Source organism: Colius striatus, chromosome 10 (assembly GCF_028858725.1).
Source record: "Colius striatus isolate bColStr4 chromosome 10, bColStr4.1.hap1, whole genome shotgun sequence".
Lineage (NCBI taxonomy): Eukaryota > Metazoa > Chordata > Aves > Coliiformes > Coliidae > Colius > Colius striatus.
In genome coordinates, this window is record NC_084768.1 from 13,643,879 (window position 1) to 13,666,729 (window position 22,851).

The 22,851-nt window shown below is 36.6% G+C and overlaps 1 protein-coding gene across 1 annotated transcript in view; it reads left to right on the forward strand.

Moving 5' to 3' along the window:
• Positions 1 to 15,272, forward strand: part of ST6GALNAC3 (ST6 N-acetylgalactosaminide alpha-2,6-sialyltransferase 3) — a 217,104-nt gene extending 201,832 nt beyond the window's left edge. Inside the window, exons 4-5 of the mRNA XM_062003958.1 lie at positions 13,390 to 13,497; positions 15,086 to 15,272. Of these exons, the coding sequence (XP_061859942.1) occupies positions 13,390 to 13,497; positions 15,086 to 15,272 (295 nt within the window). The remainder of the gene's footprint in view (positions 1 to 13,389; positions 13,498 to 15,085) is intronic.
• The last annotated feature ends 7,579 nt before the right edge of the window (positions 15,273 to 22,851 follow it).

Sequence of the window (22,851 nt, forward strand, 5' to 3'; positions counted from 1 at the left end):
AGACTTACAGTGGGCCCCATGTTAAGGGCACATATCTGAAAAAGGTATTTCTACCTGTATACCAGACAATATACCAGTCTCAGAGAGAAATTCAGCTCTGACAGAAGTGGTTTCAGTGACTTCAGTGAAGTCCTGCCTGACCACACCAGAGTGAATTAATGGACTCACTGCTATTAATTTGTGGATTCAGTCTCTATACTATGTCAAAATGCTGACACACGTGCTCTGAGAACTTCCAGTGAATGTATCTCTTTAGAGCAAATGTTAAAGTGTCAATCGTTCAAAATCTCTTGTATTTATATATAAAGCTGGGTAGGCAACCTGATTACTTATCAAAAGTATGTACACTTCCAGAAGGAACAAAGGAATTAAATATCTTTTTGATTATGTTTTCTTTCAGTTTGGAAGAAAGGGATATTTTCCTAAGCATTCTGGATACTTTGCAGTATGCACGTTTGTGCTATTTCCTTCTTCTGGTACCAAATAAGGATGCTCATTTCCAAAAGCTCTAAAGCATAGACAAGTTTGCCTATGACTTTAAAATTTTGATTTAGGTAAGAAAGTCCGATTTATACAAGCTTGGAGAGGTTTTATTAATGCCAAGCATATCTGAATATACCTGTCGTTTTACCTTTGCAGGATTTCACGTTGCCTAATACAATGTTTGTCATGGTTTTAATTTTTCTTTAAAAAGGATCTCTTTTATGTCTGCTATTTACCATCCTTGCCAGAGTCATTGAGCACAAGAAATTCAGTATCTACAAGATGCAGAAACAGCTTTCTTTCTCACACTTGTGTAATAGGTAAAGCACTCTGTGCTTTACCTATTCATACATAGGATTTTGATTTCATTTGAGATGAAAGGTGTAAACCTCAGGTCTGAAAACTAATAGAATTTCTGCATTTACCTGCTGATCCATAGCCTTTAGGTTAGATAGTGTGTCAGCCAGCAGTTGGCTTGTTGAATGAAGCAATACTTTAAAACTAAAAGGAAAAGATTTCTGTTTTATGTAGCCTGACACCAGATATGAAGGCAGATTTCTGGTGGCTTATTATTGGAAATATTTTCCAGTGTGTCTGATAAGCGAGAACGAACAAGCCTTAGGAAGTAGACCTAATCAGATAATGCTGACTCGCAGACCAGAAAAAAGAGAAGGAATGTAGTTTGCCTAAGTGCTATGCCTTCTCTTGTCAAGCCTGAGGACAAAACAACTAGCATAGTGGCAAGAAGTATTGTAGAGATCAGGGAGTAAACCTGGTGTTTTCCAAGTGTGGCTGTTGCATCTAAGCCTATTTACTTGTATATATTCATTGTATTACAGAAAGTTCACATCTAAATGCTTGAATGAGTTAGAGCTCTGGAGATGGGGCATATAAAAAGTCTGGGGAGAACATCAAACTGGGTCAGCTATTCATTTTTCAGTATGTCTAGGTATTCTTATTGGAACTTCAAAGGAATTTAAGATACAGACTTTGCAGAGGGTTCCCAGGAAGGATGAAGTGCTATATTCTGTGCAGACACTCAGTCCATGCACTCCTTCATGGAAATACATTTGAAGGCTGGGGATATTCATGGGAGGGGCAAATTCTCAGTATGATCTGAGAAGCATTCATGATTTTGCAGGATGGGGGAGAAAGGAAGGTCTTAGAGAAATCCTTAGAATGAGTGCCCAAGGAACTGAAGCAAAAACATTCCTTTGTTATTTCCATGCCTAGATACGAAGAGGCAGTTAACCACAGAGTGATATTTAATATAGCTTCATGTTCTTTCATTTCTTCAGATTGCATGTAGATAATAGATTATATCAAATGCAAACATAGTGCTGTATTAATATTGCATGACAAACATGCATACTTTTATTTGTTGCCCTACACACTTCTAAAAAAAAAAAACAAACCCTTATTGTCAGAAGATCCTCATAGCTCTAAGTTATTTTTGAAAACAGCTCAGCTCTTGCCTTTGTACCTTAAACATCTCTGCTCAGGGGAAAACGAATTTAATTGCATAAAACCTACTCTGCACTGATTTTTCCAAACAACTACTGTATGATTAAAGTTTTAAATCGACTGAGTTTCTCTATAAGTATATTCACATTCATACATGTCTGGAGTAAACATGCCATCTGGGGCTTCTGCTTTGTTTTCCTTACTGTATATTTGGAATTCGAAATAAGGTTTATTTTGTGAGGAAGAATCAATAAATCATTTCAGTTGTCCCAGACTTTGTATAACTAATTGTGATTAGTATAATGTCTTTGTTGGCAAGAGCTTATCAGGCAAATAGCATGAAGAGGAAAAGAAAAAGCCTCACAAGAAATGATGTTGTTTTGTAAAGCTAATTGTGACACTATCTCTGGTATTCTGTGTGATTGAACTCTTAATTTTTAATCTAGTATTCCTTCCAGCAATGTAGCTACTGATATTACCTGAGGTTCTCTGTAATGTAACTATATAACAGATTTTTGGCAGTTTTAATCTTTACAATTTGATGCCAAAAAAATGTAGTCTTGAGTCACCTACATTGTAACAAATAGGCTGTAATTTTTAGTTGTAACGGATTCCCTGGTTTTAATACTTGGTATATTAACTGTGATGTTCTGAACTTTGATGTCCGTGAAGCAGCAACATCCTTCTCTCATGTATGCTGTCAGGTCTGTGGCCTTCTAACAGTTGCTTGCCTCCAGAGCTTCATTGGCAACTTATCCAAGTTTTATCTAGCAGATACTGGGAATCATTGAAAAGATTATGTCATTAAGAGCCATATATTATGTAGAGGAGAAATCAAAGTATTATGATTATGTTCTAATAATTTGATTCAGTGGAGATACTAGATCTCTGAATTCTTAACCATACTCGATAACTGGGCATGGGTTTACACTGGCAGTGAGATGACTAGATGATTAGTCCAATAATTCTTAGGTTTACTGTCCTCAAAAAGCTGGATTGTGAAGGACTCAGAAAATTAACTAATTTGCTACTTCAGTTGATAGCAGGGAGGCCATAAAATTTCTCTTCTAGAGCATTTCACTGCCATTCTAATAAGCATGGAGATTTTTCTCCCAGCTTCCATCTGTACGATTACTCTCCTGCAGTCTCTTAAATGAATATGGGAAGAAAATACCGTGAAATCTTCCAGTGTTGAAGGAGCTATGCAGTGGGCTAGAAGGGGATCTACTCTGATCCACAGTTTCTCTTCCTATGAGCTCGTCTGTGTCAGTCTTCTCCTTTTCTGAATTTTTTTTCCCTAAAGGCTGCCCTCTGAGAGAAAAAAATGCACCATTCTTTATCTAGTCTACTGGATATGTCTGTCTGCAATCAAGGTGCTGCTTTCAGGGTAAATATTTGTGTCAGTGACTGCAGGCATCTGGTCTTCAGAAGACCTTGCTGCATAAATGCAGTGACTCTTGGTGAACAGAAGGGGAAAGACAAAACTAATATGGCATGTTTTGAGGATTTGGGACCCTGTATTTCAAGTAGAGCTTTAAGTAGACCTCAGCCTTTTCTGTCCACAATGTACATCAATGAGAGGTGCCCGTCAGAGAACCACTATGTAAACAAAGCAGTGAAGAAAGTAGGGGAAATTTCAGTAGATCAGAGGCTAAAATTATTTCCCTCTTTCTGGATAGACAGAGGTGAGTTAAATAAGGAAGGCAGTGAAAGACTGGAGATATTTGGATGAAATACAGAGAGTAAGCCAAACCCTAATATTGATACTGAACAGTAATATGATACCTATATGTCTGTGTGTTTCATTAAATTGTATGTCAAAAAAAAAGAAAAGGAAAGAGAAATATTTAGTTCCTTTTTACCTTAAGGAAAAATTAATCGGGAGAAAGTTACAGTAGTAAAAGTGAAGGCAACATCTGTGTTAATTAGCAGTTCATCTTCAAAGCTTGACTGATGGGTTACATTATGGCCTCTTGCATTTGAATTAAAATTCAGACCCACACAAGTTCTATTTTTACCTCCTCTTTTTCCATATCAGAATAATTTGTCTGGATTTAAGATTTCATTTTTTTGCTAAAAATATTGATGTTCCAAATTCTAAAATGAACTTTTGCTTTGTGCAAATAGGCAGTGTAAAGAAGAGCACTATGGCTCCAAGTTCAATTTCAGAGAATTTGGCTTTATAACACAATGCAGTGTTGTAGGAAGCTTCTATGGAACTGTACTAGAAGGTCTTGCAATTATTTTATTCCATTCTACCTGTTGTACTTTGTGGACAGACTTTCACATGCGTGTTAAATTACTAGTTATATGCATGCCTTAAATGTAAAGGATGGATTTCAGTATGCACGAGTTCACTGTGAGAACTGGGGATAAGAATATGTCTGTTCTTCAGATTATCTGTTTCTCTTGACTATTTGACAGCTCAGCTCTTGGGGTCAAGGGCTATCACATGTAGGTGTGTAGTGCCTTGCACAGTGAGGACTTGTACTACTGTAACATAAATAATCAGTCAGTAATTTAGCCCAAATTAGGAATTAATTTTAGAATGCCTGGAAAGGCTCTTATGAATACCATAGAGGAGAGACACGCTGTTGATAGAGGATTGTGCACCAATGAAAGTCTTATCTGTGGGGTTCGAGTTGTCTTTCTTCAGTGAATATTTTCTTTTCAGAAATGAAACTTCCCATTAATATTATGACTGGCCCTCCATAAGCTTTTTTTTTTTTTTTTTAATCAATGAGCATCCATGGTGGTAAAATGCAATGCTTTCAGGTACATGTGAAATATAGGCAGAAAAATGTAATATTGCCTTCCCTGCCATGTAGTTTACATACAAAGATGTAGTGTTTGAACTAACTCAATGACTGCAGATTGTAGAGAATTTAAAAGGATATCAGCTGATGTACATCAGTGTGGTTTCTATCAGTTGAGTATCTGGTCCAGTGTTCTCCCCACTCAAATGAAGGGAGTTAGGGAAAAATCTTGTACTAGCTGTTCTTTCTTTTTCACCATAGCAGTAAACCAAAATGGCTTTGTAAAAGCCTCTGCTCACACGCCAATGTCACAGACATACAATGTGCACCTTTAGAAAGCTGTCTCATCTGTTTTGCTTTAAACATTAAAAAAACCCAACAAGCTCACAACTAATAGAAAATGTTTATATGAAAAATTTAATCTGCTTTCAGGCAAGGTTAGATGAACTCCCTTCAGTATCTTGTCTTGACAAGGTAAGACCTAATCAAGAAATTTCTTTTGTGTTCACCTACAATAGATTTCACTAAAATATGCAGCTGGGAGAAGTAAGTGCCCTTTAATATCAAATGGAAAGGGTGAGAAAGCCTGCTTAATTAAATCTCTTTGGGGATCCTGGATTAACTGCAACTCTGTTTAGTTTACATACTCCCTGGAGAAAAATGTGCAAACCCAAGACAGCAACTATTGATTTAAATGTAGATTCAGGAAAAAGTCACTGTTGTCTTTTTTCCATTTGGCAGGCTTTTGAGTTTTGATTAATATTTTGTTATAAAAGATGAAAATCTAAAGCCTTCTATGCTTCCTTTCATGCTGTGGGAAAATGTTGAACCAGTGCACAACAAACTGGATACAGCTGCTGGTGAACAGGAAAGCACATAAAGCTGCTCTACTGAAAACCATGGCACAAGTTGTGGAACCTGTGTCAAGGTTTCAGCTCTCATTCCCTTTGTCACAGACATCAGAAATTGCAGTAAGCATAGGCCAATGGAAAGTTGAGAACAGTGCGATAGGAGTACACTGTGATGCCTCAACTAACTTGCAGGCTTGAGTACTCTCCAAGGAGAGATTTGGCATTCCCTCCCATTTACTTCAACTGCTGCAAGCATAAGTAGTTCTACTGTGGAGCAAATGCTATGTTGGCATAGACCAGAAGAGTTTTGTTTCCTAATAAACTCAGTCTTCCTAAGGACGGAGTGAATTTTGCTCAGGTGAGAATAGCTGTGTAAAGATGCCAAGAGCTTAGCCCTCAAATCTGCGTATGTGAATTTGGTTTCCCTTTGTTCCAAACATCATTGCATGGTTGAAATAGTTGAGAGTTCTGTGGATCCTCTTCTGATTTAAACATCTCTTTGCTCATCAGTGAAATCCAAGTGAAACTGGAGATATGTGTGATCTGGTGGATCAAGCTTGTTGATACTCATGCCGAAATTGTTCGACTTCAGATCCCAGGTGGCAACTGCAACCAGGGCACTTACAAAAGGTATTTTTTACTAATAGCTTGATCACATGCAATAGCATGGGCTGTGCCTCAGACCACAGTTTGTACTTGAGATTAGGGAAGGGAGTGGAAAAGGAAAAAAGATTGGGATTTACTGTTCTGTAAATAGTTTGCATCAAGAGCATAATTTGTGTCTGAAGGGTCAATGCAAACTGCAGAAGCCCAATAGGTGTAAAAAATTTAGCTAGCAAATCTTGTTCTCTACAGGAGATGCCATTCAACTTGAAAAGTTTAATACAGGTTTTCATGCAAGACCACCACCTCAAAATAATACTTGTATATGTATATATATGCTGTAAGGCAGGATTTACAAAGAGGACTCTTTGGTCTTCTTTTCAGTGTGCTTTGCAGCAAGCTGGACCTCTATTACTATTGATAAACAGGAGCTCTTCCCTTCTCTGAGCTCAGCAGCACAAGCAGCTGAAGAAGCCTTCTCTGCCTCTATGAAATAACTTCCTTCTCTTGTTGCCTGAGTTCATGACTGAGCTGAGATGCATCAGTCATGTCAAAGAATCAGAAATACAGAAACTACAGAAGTCCAGGCAGCAGAAGTCAATTTTTTAAGTTCTTTTTCTTTCCTTTGTTTCAGGTTTCCATGCCTATATTGAATAGAGTAGAGAAAGAAGTGAAAGAAATAAAAATATATGTACACAACACAGTTTGGAACTATATGCATAAACTATATACTTGAGCAGGTGCCACATGGATTTCAGTAATTGCAGTAACAGATAATTCCTTATTTCTAATATTGTTTTTGCTTACCTCACAAAAAATTGTAAATAATAATACAAAGAAGTTTGTAGGGGGTTTTGGTTTGTTTTGGGGTTTTTTTTGTTAGACACAGTTAAATACAAAGCTCTTATTTCTCTGTTCCCTATTCTGATCATCCAGCCGTCTCCTTCCTGACTAATTTTGTAGGCCATTTTAATATATTAATTGTTAGACTTTTTAAAAAATCAGATTGTGAAGGGAGATACTCATAGGCTAGTTTGTGACCTAGAGGTAGCCTTGCTGTGGGTTTGTAGCAAATTCAATGACAATGGACTCTTGTTCTCTGTGTTCCATTTGTGTACTATTAATATAGACAGAAAAACAATATTTCTGGAGGTTAATTAGACGGTATGCCACCTGTCTGCAGTTTGTTTTCAGAATTCACAGTAAGGATGATATAACAAGATTCTGGGCTGGAAGGAGTGCATCACTTCTCCATTCCCAGGTATATCTTGTTGGGCACAGTCACTGTCTGAATCTGCAATGTGGTTTGTCCTATTCATAGTACATTCCACTTGTTTAAGCTTTGCGTAAAACCATACATGATGGATAAGAAAACATCTGTCTATATACAAATGTTTCACTTTCCAGAATGGCCTGAAGCACCATGTGGGCTTTTGAATGTGTGAGACAGTCTGGTCACTGCTAGAGGGGCATGGGTGTTTATTATTAGATGTCCTGCATCATTGTGGAATGCAAAACAAGCACAAGTATGCACACACACACATATGAAAGAATGAATAATTGTCATAAGCAACTGCCTAACAGGTATCTTCATAATGCAGAAATGGCAACCATTTTTAGCAGGTGAAATCAATTCTCTGTGCTTGTATCTTCTGTCGCTCTCATTGAGCAATTTTTTCTGGAGAAAGTTTATAACTAAATTATTAGCAAAGAAGCACCGAGTCTTAGAGAAAACATAATTCAATCTAGGCTAGTGCCAATACTCTTCAGTATTTAGAGTCTTACCTTTCTCCTGTACCCAATGTACTATTTTCCTCTCAAGAAAACATGCTTTCTGGCATGAGAAGTATGTGTGCTCCTCAAAGGAGAGGAGGTTGGAAAATGAGCCTTGCTATTCTGTCAGAGGTGGGGCACTATTCTGTCAGGTCATTCTAATCTGTCATTTACAAATCTACTTTTGATATGAAGAGGAAGGCATAGATCAAACCTGTGACTTGAGGAATGTGAGCATTTAATTTGGCAAAGAATAATTTTTCAGCAGCGATAGTCATAGATCCTTCCTCAGAATAAAAGAGAATAAAATAAAAAAGGGAAGTTTCAGCCAAGTAAGTGCAATGGTAGCATTAATTTGGTTAGTGTAGAATTACCTAATAGATCACCATTTTGTGCTGGTAGATATTTTTTCCACAGTTTTAGTTGTAAAGAAACATACCATTATCCACCAATGCAAAAACCTATAGTAAACCAGGAAGAAAAAGATCTGGTTGTCTTTAACAAGTGAGTGCAGAGGAGATGTGTATCTTCTGCCCTCATTCCCAAGGGCCAGGCACAGAATGAATGGCAGAGAGCCAGGCAAAACCAGAGTGTACTGACCTCCTCCTAGAAGATTAACAGGATCTAGATGCACCCCAGATACAAGAAGTACCAGAGACATGTCTACCTGGACACGGTCCTTGAAAATGTTTCTATTTAATTTTAGTCATTGTTTTTACAAATCTTTCAGCATGCTGAAATGCTATCTCACATTTTGAAGCCTTTACTCTGTGAATTGAAGGTCTGTTATTTTGTTTCGATCAACACCTTTATTTATACTTATTTATTAATCAAAGGGCCTGACAAGCTGCTACAAATAAGGCTGCTGCTGATTCAGTAGTTTGGTCATCTGAGGATTAGAGTCTCTAAACAGCTTTTATGAATTTTTTTTTTTTTTGGTCAATTAATTGGCCTGAAGAATCTTGTCATTCCAATCTGTCATTTTTGAATTTTATTTTACTGTAATATTTTGAAATGAAGCAAAAAAGTAAGTGTCTAGTTAATGCTTTTGGCAAGCTCTCTCTTACTCAGCAGCTGCTTGAAGTCCTAAATTTCTTCATTTTTCATCTTAATTAACACTCCTAATTGACCTTCTGTGCTCTCTAATTTCTCCCAGTAAAGAATTAAAAAATAGGCTTCTAAATTATTTTCTGCAGTCAGATTGACATGAAATTACCAGTCTAAAGATCATCTCTTAACTAACTTTTTTTTTTTTCAGGATGGTTTTTTTTACAACTGAAATCCCCACTGGAAATTACAGTCCATTGAACCATAGAGCTAGAATTGATTGTGCACATAAAAAATCCTGTAACAATTGAACAAAGAAGAGTTTTCATGAATTCTGTGGTAAAAGAAGAAAGTGACAACAAAATGTCTACCTGATTTGAACTCACCTGCCCTTGATCATTAAGGAAATATTTTATGTTCCTCTATTTTCCCCAGATGAGAGAAGGAACTATTTTTTTCCTTCATTTAGCCTACATCAAAGCGTGGTTAGAGATGTCAAAGGAGATGAATTTCAGTCACCAACGTTTTTATGGAGCAATCTCTAGTCCATCTTCTTTATATCAATTTCTTAAGCTTTTTGTAGACTATTGGAAAGCTGAGGCCGAAGAACCCTGTCTAATTGCTTTTATTTTTAATTCAATTTTAATTAAAGCTTTATGTATCACACGTTACAATTCTAGCCATCCTAAATGTGTTTACCTCTTCCTTCTGAATAGAAAAGGACAGTCTCCTTTTTAAGGTGTTGAGAGAAATGTAGTCAACTCTTCATTCCGGAGTTTATAGAAAGCATAACTAAAAGTGCAAATTCTGTTTTGAGACTTGAAAGTTGTAAATAACTATTAATATGGAATTTACTTTTATATTCTGAGATTAAATAATGGCATTTTAAGTACTTAAAACTTCACTAAGAGCAAGATAGGCAAGCATATAGTTTGTTTCAAGCATGCTAATTAAGTTGATTCCATTGGTCTTTTCATGTGTTTAATTTTAAACATACGCCTATGTACTTTTCTGAAATGCTGGATGGTATTTAGCGGAATGAATTACATCCCAATAACTAAAATTTCTTTAAGAATCCTAATAATGTAGGAAATATGCAAAAGAAGCTTTCATTTTCAAGATCAACAGGCAAAGTAACTTTTTTGTGAGCTTTGCCTTTTTATTGCTGCATCCAGCTGTAAATCACATCTTGAAAGAAAACCATCTTTTTAAAAGCAGTTTTTGAAAAATAGTGCATTATTTTCTCCTGAGCTGTTGAGACAATTTCCTGCCTAGATCTGGTGCCCCATTAATTTTAGAATATAAGAAAAAGTCACTGTGAGCCATAGGGAACAATTTTGGATTTGCAGCACACAAATATATCACAATAGATTCGCCTATACTAGTTCTACAGATAATGTTTCAGAAACTCCTGATTTCCCTATTTAGGGATTAATATCCTTCCCTCAGATTTTTGTGGTAACATAGCCTTCTGCTACACGTAAACGGAGGATTCTTTTCAGTGTGTAAAATTTGAATGCAATTACAGTAACAAGAGGAACTCTTTCTAATGAGTCACAAAAAGCCTTGGCCAAAAATGTGTAGAACTCTCCTGTAGAGAAAGAAATTGAGTGCACAGTGTTAGCATAATAGCAAGGGCTGACACATTGCTCTGCACTACAGTTTTATGGGATGATATTTTAAAAGGTATTCAGAGATTTATGACTTTTTAGGGACAGCTAAAATTGTTTTCACATTTCTAATATTGCTTTCATTAGAATGTTGAAAGTATGTTTACAGTATCAGATTGAAATCTAAAGTGTTACCAAATCATCCAGAATCCCCACTGCTTAAGTATATTCCATTGTATCCCTATGTATCTTCAGAGGAAAAAATGTGAGGAAAGTAAGTGCTTTGTTTTAAAGTATGTAATCTGTATTCTGTCATGTACTTCATCTCCCAGGGAAGGTATCTGGGAACTCACTCCGCTGTTTTTATTTATCCTGCCAGTGTAGTATATAGATGAGAGGACTAAGGTCCAATGGTGTTAAAACAAGACATGAAATATTGATTAATTCTTTTTAAAAATTCTTTTTTTTCCTCCTGAGTATAGCAAATTTCAGATGCTACTGTCAATATAGTACTCTCCAATAAACCTCCATTATTGGAAGGGTCCTAATCCTCATGGTGTTCTTTTAAATGGTTATTATGTTTCTAAATAACTTTAAAAGCTCAAGGCTAGTGTTCTTATGCTGAAAGAGCAAAAAGAAAGTTAGAAGTAATGCAGCTTTTCATCATGGCAGAATGTTTCTCTCAAATAACATGAAGTGGATTGGGAATTCTCTTTGCTAGGCAGTGGCAGAACATTCTGTTTGAAGAAATGAAGATCGTAATGGGACAGATAAACAGATGTACAGTTTCATGGCCATAAACATGTCAAATAAAGAAGTACAACAGTAGTTGGTGGATACCTAATGAAACATGGGTATTTGACACCCTGCCTTTTGTTCCTCCGTGTCATTCTTCAGTACTAAGTTAACCTTTTATTTCTTGTTTCCAGAATGGTCCTTTACAAAAGCAACTAAACAGATACTTAGGAACTTTCCCAAGGAGAAAGACATTTCAGGAAAGGCAGGGATAGAAGTTCACATCAGCTAACCCATGAAGGATAATAAACATAGGCAAGGAAGAGAAGATGTAGCCTAAACTATCTTCAGTGTTCTTGAAGTACAATAAAACTCTCTAGGAGTTGAGGTAATCGCTTTTCACTAATTAAAAATAAGATTTGTTTAAACTGGAGTGTACTGGACCTTCTTTAGGAATGTAAAGCTCTTGGGGCTTTGCTCCTATTCATAATAAAAGGTATTCAACAGAGAAAGAATGTGAATCTCAGTCCTGTATGTGTTAGTTAAGTGTCATTATAAACGTTGTAGAACTAATTTTTCACCTGTCACTTTAGTATTTAGTCAAATTACAACAAGAAAGATCCAGGAAGCTCAGAGTCTGAGCTAAAAGCCACTGATTGGCAAATTTATTTGGGAGGCAGGATACCATAGTATATTCTTGCTCTGAACCAGGAAGAAACACCTGATGTTAGTTCTTGTGTCTCAGGAAAGCTGGGATTTATAGGCTGGATAAGTTTCTGTATGGGTTGACGTTTACAGGTTGTGTAAGTTGCTGTATAGGTTGGTTTTATTTTTTTTTTTCCACATGAAAGCTTTCCTTCTACCTCAGAGTGAAAATTTTTCAGAAGATCTTGTTGATGAGGGTAACTGGTTCACACATAGGCCTACTTGGGAGCTCTTTTGTAGAAAAACTTGATTGTGTGCAAACCTTAGGGTATTTTACCTTATGATGACTGCTCCCTGCTGTACCCAAAAGCTAAGAGCTAAAAGATGTGGCATAAAGCTAAATTATCCCTTCCTCTCACCCACACCCACCTCTCTCAAACTGAGCCAAAGTTGGGGCTCTATTAAGATGGTTTTATGACTTTTGTGATATCTTTCTTTGGAAATCAGACAAGCTATTCGTAATTTTAAGGCAATTATTTTCATTCATTTCAGCCAAACTGAAAGCAATACATGCACAAAGCTGAACTTCAACCAAGTTTTAAGCAGGGAGGGTTCAATGTGTTCTTATTACTTATGAGGTTTTAAAGTGGTGAGTCTTGCTTGCCCAGGTTATAATGGTTAGCTCTGTTGGCTCCCAATCCCCCACAAGTGAGCAGGATTTGGTCTGTAATTAATGCACACATTTGCTCACGTAGCCAATGTGTGAACCAAAGCCTTACACATGTCATTTGTTCTCACTCATGCAGGTAATATGTTTGGACTGACTTAATGCAATCAGCTATTTGAGCAAAGGTTATCAATCTGGGCTCTGTCCTCTTATGTTTTTCTCTCTGCTCTGTTATTTTAAAGAATGATAACAGAAACTTAGGTAAAGAGATCTGCACAGAATTTTGATTTTCAAAGCCTTTCAGTAGATTATTTTCTACCAAAATGTCCTTAAAAGTTTAATTGCTTTGTGAAATTTCAAGCTGAGGATAGCCCACTGCAGATTAAGATTTTTGCTTGTGGAAGGGGGTGATGCACGCTTACACAAACTCTGCCAGGAGTCTGCTTTTTTGGGAACTTTAATTTTGTACACTCTACTAATTGCTATCTTCTGGATGTAAAAACAAATTATTTTCTATCTTATGGAAGATGGATTGTTTGACTTCAGATGTTTAACACGGTGTTTTTTTCCGTGGACAGAAGCTTGAGTCCCCAAGCTGGGAAGAATGAGAGCTATAAATAATTCAAAATAATTGCATGGTTTTGACAGATTGTCAAGTTGTTTAATGCCTTTTGTCCCAGGTAATAGATTATATTTCTTTCATAAAGTGTTGATAATTTCTCACTGCGATTTGTTTTGTGTTTGTGTTTTCACAGAGTCCAGTCAGGTTCATATCTCAGTACGGGTTGGTTTACCTTAATTTTGGCTATGGATGCCTGCTATGGAGTTCACGTCTATGGGATGATAAATGACACCTACTGCAAGTAAGATCACAGGAAATTATTTTTATGCATCTACTATTCTGATGTGTTGTCAAAATGTCACACCTTATTTTAATATCATAAATAAAAAAAAAATCAGGCAGTCATTTTGCAGTGTTTTGTATTAACATGACACTATTGTCAGCATATTTAGTCCTGATATGGAATTTGCTGGTAATTTGCTTGGTAAAATAAAAACATTTTCAAACTCCAACATCAGATATCATAAAGAACTATTTTTAATCAAAGATCTTTTGCAGTTTCTGAATTAGCTGGAAACAAAGTATGTTCATAGTCTTTTGACAAAATGTACTTCTACTGATAAAATAAATCTATAGAGGAAATACTAATATATTAGTTCTGTGAATACCACATGCACCTGGAAGTGAAAGAAACTAATTAGCCCAGGATAGTTACCTGAAATTACATTTCACCACCATTGAGCAGCCTACTTGAACTTTCTAGGTTATATATAGCTTCTTTTGAGTAGTAGGGTGTTTCTAATTAGATAATAAAACAAGTCCTGTGAGTTTTATAACAGTAAACTGACATAAATTCCAACCAACTACTGTTAGTGACCTTACAGTGACAACGGATTAATCCTATTGTCAGAGTATAACTCTAAACACAAGTATTAAAAGTCCAAGTTAAATGCTTCAATTGACAGTATATGGCAGAAAAATATGGAATTAAACTATTCCTCATTCAGAAAAGCAGGAAATTACATGAACAAAGTTTGATACTAGTACAAATCTATTCCTCTATATCTAGACTGGTTCAGGTCTTGCATGTAACCAGTCCAGTGGGTCATCAGCTCTTAAAGTCTTTATACAGATCCTCACTCCCCATTCCGTGTTATTTCAGTGTGGGACTCATTCCTGGCAGACTCTAAAAAAAAGAAGAATTTGAGTCACATCTGTTTAATTAGGGTATCTTAACATTAAAAGCTGACTTTTTAGAACTTGCAGATCTCACTGATTGACTGAGTCATCCAGATGGAATGAACATATGTTGTTCTTTGTTTATGAAATCACAGTAGGTGCCCTCAGATGAGGGGTGATAGGACTAAAGTTGTCCTCACAGAGTTCAGCCAAACTGGCGTTGCATAGCCCTGATGTAAAATCAGTAAACAGCATGATAGTACTTCAGTTTGTTGAAGGCAGAGAAGGATGGGTTTCCTTAAAGGTGCAATTCTGACTGCATTACCTACTTATATATTAATTATTCTTATAAATGCCTTATTCAGTCAGTTCAAGAACCAGTTTTCAAGAGTTGCCACTATCCAGTGAGAAGACTTTGATTATGGATGGAGCTTTATGGATTGAGTTCTCCCAGGTTAAATGAAGTGTCCAGTAACCAAAGCCTATCAGCTTTTTACTGACTGATGAGATCAGTTTATGTTGAGAAATACACTTAGATTCATTTTCTGCAGGAAAACTCGTACAAATCATGCTGTAACGAAAACCCTTATACAATTTAGCAAAGGAGCTCAGGTGCTGACACACATAAAGGGCTTCAGATAATTCAAGTGCAATATATATTAATATTTTTCTTGGAAGTTATACTTAAGTGCATCTTTTTTTTTCTCTAGGTCAGAAGGCTTTCGTAAAGTTCCCTACCACTATTATGAGCCAGGAAGAGATGAGTGTGAGGAATACTTTCTGCATGAAAATGCTCCATATGGAGGCCATAGGTTTATCACAGAAAAGAAAGTATTTGCTAAATGGGCGAAGAAGCACGCAATAATATTTACACACCCCAACTGGACAGTGTCTTGATACTGGTTTTCTTAACTCTCCTGTAACAGCATATTACAAAAATGTCTCAGTTTACAATAATTTTGCTTACATCTGGCTGGCCTTTCTCAGCCTAGGTAACACTACACTAAAAAACTAGAAGACAAAGAGGGTGATGGCTCAGCTGATAAGCAAAATTAATCATCTATGGAAGGCAGACATGTTGTTTGGTATTTCTTAGGGTTTTAGTCCACACAGTGCACTTTATACTTTAACTGGATTTTACTTCAAGGCAGCAGCGGTTAAAGAAAGATGAGATTTCCTGTATATACAGGTGCACACAGAGAATGTGGTGGTCCTTCAAAACTTGTCCATAGATTTAGTTAATTAAAATTCAAGTTTGCAGCTCATTTGCAGTACTGATTTCATTTGTGGTATTAGTAGAAATTTTACACAAAAGAAACAAGAGGAAAACTATAAACTTCCAAGGTCTATGAGTAATTTTTAAAAACTCCACCTGAATACATTGATAAACGTGAGCACTTGCATATATGGTAAAATTAGAGATGAGATAAACATGGTTCTTGAACTGTACACAACTCTCTCATGAGAAGACAGTATTTACTCAAGGCTGATGATTCATTCCTAACTTACAAAATGCAGCTTCGTTCCCCCCTGGTCAAACTGACCACTTTGCTTGATGTGGTTTTTTACTTTTTGAGTCTGTTGTCCCATGGTTTAGCATCAGCAACACAGCGCTTAGCAAAGACTCTGTTTTGCAGCCCATGCTGAACCTTTGGCTGTTGTACCAAGCCTGCTGTCAGTACCCAAGCTGGTTAGGGCAAAGTTATCTCATGAACATCTCCATTTACTCCAGTTGTGCCTTTGAGTTTCTCCAACATCCAAATACCAGTATATTGATAGTATTTCCCATGCAGTCATCACAATTTATTTTAAATCTCCAATTTCTCCATTTCATGAAAATGGGAATAGTATATATCTACCTCACAAGGGAGTTGTGAGGATTGAGTCCATAAAGCACTTTCTTCATGAAGAACACTACAGGGCATTTATTCTTAACACAAATGGTACCTGTCATTTGTTATTTTCTGTTGGGTATTTGAAGAAAGTGACAGCATGTCTGGATCTTATGGTTAATTGTTCCATGCATCCTCTTTCCCACTGAGGATAATTTTTAACACAGTCCTCTCAGCTTGTATTGCTTCAGCTGGAGTTGAAAGAACTCAACACCTCACAGTATTATCTGTACATTTAAAGGCAGTTCAAGAATTTTAAAATCTACTCATCTCTAGTTGAAATGCATACTTCCAAGCTTACTGTCATGGAAAGTTTTCAACTGCAGCAGACTCATTTGTAATATGACCATAATTCAACTACACATGTGAGTTTTATTTAACTGTATTTAAATGAACGCTTTAAGTTTAGAGTGTGTCCTATGAATATTTTAACATCTGGAATGTCAGATTCAACACTGTAATAGTCAATACTGTGAACGTTTGAAAGAATTATGTGTGGAACATGACACACAGGGTTTACTCACACTACTTAAACATTGACCAACAGGAAACTTTGTATGTTTTTGTAAATCATGAAAAGGGGAAAGTAAAAGGCTATTTTTACATGTAAGTATTTGTATACTATTTCCTATTGTATATTTGTATATAAAAAAAAAATCTATATTTTATATGTTCATGACATATATTCTCTCATCAGCAGCTTCAACTCTTAGGATAGGGAGGAAATCTCTCCACCAGTGTTCCTCCTCATGATCATTAGTTTCTTGTTCCTGTTGGTAGGTGATGCCAGGGTATCATCTCTTGCCCCTTCTATTTTCTACTGTAAATGCAGCTTACTGGTTATATTTTTAGCATAGCTCAGCTTTCACTGCTTACTTTAGTTCTGTAAGTGCTGGTTGTCAAACAAAGGTTGGGGCTGTGCTTATGATCGTAGATAAATGTCTATATTCAAATACAGGCTGTGTCCCATGCTGCTTGTGTGACTTGATGTCTCACCTTCCTGTTTGGAAAAGGAGAAGGATAATATATTCCTACTCTCTGTCCTGACTGACTTTCTTGTAAGGTCTTGAGATGGATATTCTCATTTGCAGTATAACTGTATGATGCTTTGTGGAAGAGGTTACTGTGGAAGTGTAGTTGTGCTGGACAGACTTACACAAGAAGTGTATTCATGAAGCAAAATTTTTCTTCCCAACGAGCACAGCATAAGGATTCTGCCTGAGCTATGTTTACATGCAAGGCAATTTTTAAGCCTTGAGAAAGTTTTAAAGATAATTAAGACTTGCCAAATTGCCATAAATCTGTTCTAAAATATGTGCTTCATACTGAAGCTCCATGTAGAATGCTTGCATGCTCTATGAAACAATATCTTGTGCAAAGGCTAGTTAAGAAAAATACAACTCTAAGAACAGCAAAATGTACAGCAAAATTGAGAACATCATTAGAGTGCAGTTGTCACAGAGCAAAGTAGAAGTGTTGCTCCCTGCTTGGATTTACAGTAAGAGCAGATCCACTTTTAGAAACATTGCAGCAGGCTTCATTCACACTAGAGTAAATGAACATCAGTTCTCTTATTTAAATGAGCTTGTCTTTAGCATAAACTAAACACATATTTGCATGATTTTCATTATATGAGTAAGGAACTGTGACCACTGTGTTAAAGATGATGCTACAAAGAAATGACTGTTGAAATCTGTTAAAAATCAGCACTGTGGTACTGAAGAAAGAATCTCAGTACTTAACTGTGTAGTGAGACCTTGATGATTCACCTTCTGAAAGCAGTTAAGACATCAGCTGAGAATCATTTATTAATTCTTTAAAATAAAGCCTACTACAGTTTACCTGAATGTAATCAGGTCCTAATTGCTTATTCATTCAAGCAGTCCTATTTTAATCAACTAATCATGTGTATAAAACAAGCAGGGAGTTTACCTGACGTTTTCAAAATAGATCTTCACATCGCTGCCAATAGAAGAATACTCACAAATGATGTGGCCATTTTTTTGCTGTAAGTCAGCTAATTAGTCACCAAATGTTTTAATTTATAGTTTTTAAAAAATACACTTTTTGAAGAAATAAATAAAAAGCCATTTATTGTTTGCCTTGGTTTTAACAAATGTTTAAATTTTAGACCTTTCTATGTTTCATGTTGCATTACCTTCAGATTTTTTTTTAAAGGCGAAAAGATTTTAAATAGGAGCAGAAATTTTCCTAAGGAAAAAAAAAATACCAAAACTTGTTGACTGGCTAATTACTAATTCACAAGTAATTAACTGAATAAAAACCTGTTTTTTGTTTTTGGGGCTTTTTTGTTTGGTTGGTTTGTTTTTCCAAACAGACAGCAGATACGATCCCAGCTTTTCATCCCCGCTACATGTCCAGAGCCCATCCCTCTGCTTATACCAAAGCCTCCTCACAGGAAGAAAAAAGTAGTCTTTGTATCCAGCCAAATTCCCTTTCCATCTGGCTGGGAGGCTCCATCTGCAGACTGCTCGTATCAGTTACATCAGTGAGTGAGAAGGACTGGGGAAGAGTTCTACTTAGGAGCAGATGGTATTCCAACTTCTAAAAAATACCCCTAAAGTGCTTTAGGAGATGAGGACCTATTGATCTCTCCTGGAAATATTTTGCCAAAATATTCTATTTCTTCAAATGCCTTTAGTTCCTATGTAGAACTATTGTCCTATTCTCTCCATTAGGAATTATCAGCAATGGGAAAACATGCCCTTTACAAGCAAAAGTAGAGGCAGATTCTCTGTTTTGTGTATAAACATAGCCAGGGATGAAGAAGTCAGTCTGACACAAGTTATCTGAAGACTCACTGGTTTAGGAATCTCTGAGCACTCAATTCAAAACTAATGGAAGTCACTTTGCCAAGTTGATGCACCCATCCCAGTGACATCTTTGCACTTCTAGGTACTAAGGGAAACGGTGTTCTGCCTGAGAAGTACCATGTTCCCATAATGCATTGCATGGTTAATAAAGAGGAGCCCATCCAATGCTTGAAGGGCTGATGTGGATGGTCTTTATCCACTTGCTCATGGGCTAAGCAAAAGTAGGACCCCATGCAAAGATACTCAACCAGAGGACACGTCCAGGTAAGTAAGAATGATTCTATGATAATCACTTATATTTTATATAACTGGATGGTTCCCCTAGTGAGTAGAAAATCAGAAGCACTTTATATATTGATACTTATATTTTGCTGACTTTTTTTTTCTGCATGTGTTTCAGAAATTGCATGTTTCTTTAGTTGTGCTCAAGCAAGTCTGGGGTTTATGTATGATGAACCTTAGGCTACTCAGAAGAGTGAATTGTATTTAGTGCCAAAGGATCACATAAGAGCTGTTTGTGTCCATTGTGATGTACTGCATATGAGACAGACATGTATTTACTAAAAAAGGCCTGGTTTTCCTGACTAGGTATAGTTTTTTGAGGAGAAAGTGTTTCATTTTCAGCAGATGTGTCTCATTCTGTTCCTTGTTTTCTGAGAGGGTACAGAGGAAAGTGATTTAACCATGGGGGAGTGAAGTATGATATGATAAACAGCCAACCACCCCATTCATATATATTTTTCTGGCTATTGCTGTGATGTGTAGACACAGAGGAAAACAAGCTTTTTGTAAACTTTGTATTGCATGATCTACAGAAGTCTGTTCTGGATTGGATCCTCCTAGGCAAACCCTCTAGAAAGGAACTGAAGGAGAAAAAGATCTCTTCTCACTGAAAGGCAGGCCTTCTGTAGAAGTCATGCTAATCTGTGTGCTGCACCTGAGCCTGCTCTCTGAGCTTTCATAAGCTCTACACCCAGGTGCAGCTTTGGGCCCTGACCAGCCCCCTCTGATAAAGGGTATTCTCGTGCTGATTTAGGCAGCCTGTGAGTTGCATAGTCTGCCCTGATCTTTCTGTGTGTGGGGCTAGGCCAATGGTAATGCTTATACTCAGAGGTAGGAGTGATGAGTGTCAGAGCAAGGATGCTTTCTCAAGTCAGCAACTTGATCTTGTTTGGGGCGCAGTCCCACATCAGGTGCTGAATTCAGCTTATTTGAGTGTGGTGGGGAAGATATTGCTGGGTTTTGGGGTTTTTTTTAATAATAAATGGAAAAAGAGTCACCATTTTATGGTGTCTTTAGCAAATGACTTTGTATCTTTTTTACATTGCTTGCTGCTGTATCTGCGAATTCCTTAAGATATGCATTTGTCAGCATCTGCCACAGCAATTCTGATTTACTGGCCATAGATTGTAAACTTAAACTAATGCATGTTCTTACCATGTATTATGCATGATAGCATGTTACAAATTTTATCCTTGCACTATAATAAATAATGCAAGTTGTGTATAAACTTAGTTTAAGCATCGGAAGTAGTGATTTTCCTTTTATCTTACATGCATTGCCCAGAGCACTTTACTGGAGCTCTGTAAGTGCCATTAGCAGCTGAAAGCAAATAAATTGTTGAAATCAGTCGGACTATTTACTACATTTGACATTTTTTCACTGGAATATCAGAAACAGTTAAACTTGCTTTTGTGAACCTACGCTAGTGCTCACAGTCACAATTCTGTGTTCTGTTCTAAGGAAATCTCACATCCCAGTGCAACATCAGGAATGACTTCATTGACACAGACAGTGTCAAGTTGTTGGCAGAAAAGAGATTACAGATTTTTGAAATTTATGGGAGTATATTTTTATCAAGAATCACACATGTAAAAGATTTTTTTCATAGTATTGCTGCTGGAAATAGTATTTCTGAGGATGACCAGAGGGGGAAAAAAAAAAAGTGTGCCCAATGCTCTTTTGGCTATTCATCTCCTTGTACACAGACATGTACACACGTCTGCAAACACAGAGTGTCTATAGGGAAAGTCTTTTCTTTTTCCAGATGGTGGCAAGTAAGAGCAAGTAAGACTAATTTATATGGTAAATACAGGTTATATAGTACTTGTTGGTTCATGTTTATTCTGTATATTTCAAAAGCCTGTGTCTACATTAGAGATGAATTGGCTCAGCTGAATAAGATCTGTAGCCTGAAACTATTCGTGCTAAGGACCTGAACTCCACACCATGTACCAGGACCACTCTATCATGCAAACTAAAGCTTGTTAAGTGAGCCCACTATACTGCATTGTTCCACAAGAAAACGAAATTCCTGTTAGCCCTTTGTTGATTTCCCCCACCTCCTTTGAGGCTTCACATGGATTTTTTTTTTTTTTTGCTTGGGTATTTTCTTTCAAATATCAGGTCAAATCCCTCTTGTCAGATCATGGTAATCAAAGGCTCTTGAATTCTTCTAAAATTAGCACCTAAATGTGTTCTATAAGTCAGGAATGTGGTGTAGGTCAGAGTAATCCAGCATGGCTACAGCATGGAAAGTACTTAGTTTTATGAAGAATTAACTGTGATTCCACTTGTGCTTTCGTCATGAACACGCTGGATGCTTACTAATGCATGTATTGTTTTTATATACTGCCTCACACATAAAATTTCTCTTCATCCTTTTCCTATGATGTTTTTGTTCTTGTGGCCTTCCAGTTGTATCTGTATGTGTGCATAAGCACATGTATATACACTGTACAGACATTCTTCTGTTCTTAGACAGTTGATGCTATATGCTGCTAACAGAAACTTATTTAGAAAGTTCATGTTATGTTATTTATTATATGTATTCTTTGGTTGCCTTTTTGTAATGCTGATGTGTATTCATAGTAGATATCTCTGTGGGCTTTGAAAACTTTCATACTATTTATACTTATTTTAGATGTTCTGCCATGTGTTTCCTTGCTATATGCTACTTAGCTTTTGTTCTCATTTGGAGAATGTGCTTCTATGTACTTGCAAAATCGTTCCTGTGTTATTTTAAAATATGAATAAATGTGTATTGTTTTCTAATTGTCTGACAATTTATATATAATTTTGTGATAAACACTTTTATCCTTGTTTATGTATATTCTGCTATAGTAATGCCTGACAGTTCACTGAACTCAAAGAAACGAGGATCTCTGCTCTAGAAAGTATAATCTGCTGCTCACAAACATAAACTATGCCTAAATTATTTCTTAATTTCCTTTAGAGACATTTTAAGGCATATATCCTAAACATATCCAGTAATGTTGGATAAACTGTGCCATAAAACCTACACTTACAGTAACTCATGTTTTTATTTGTGTGTTAAAACCTACATTGCATGCACATAGAAATAGAGATTTGTAGGAAAGGCACATTGAATCCTTTCCATGAAGGCACATCCTTCAGGCACTCTCAAAGTGTAGCACTCAGAAGTCAAGTCATTGAAACCCCTTGGAGTGGACATTCAACACATACTTGAGAGCTGTGTAAGACTGAAAGGTTGCCAGAGAGGTCACATCTCAGGAAAGGTATGAACCTCTATTTGCAGCTGCAATGTTGACAAGAGTATGAGGACCACCTGCAAAACTTCTCTTTCATCACACAGTGGGCCCCGTGGTGCTGAGGAAAGGAACTGAGCCTCCTCTAATTTTCCTGGTTTATTTCACAGCTATGAACATGATTAAAAAGCAACAGGCTTCAATGTGTAAATTTTAATTGGGTCTGCATGTGCTGAATTAA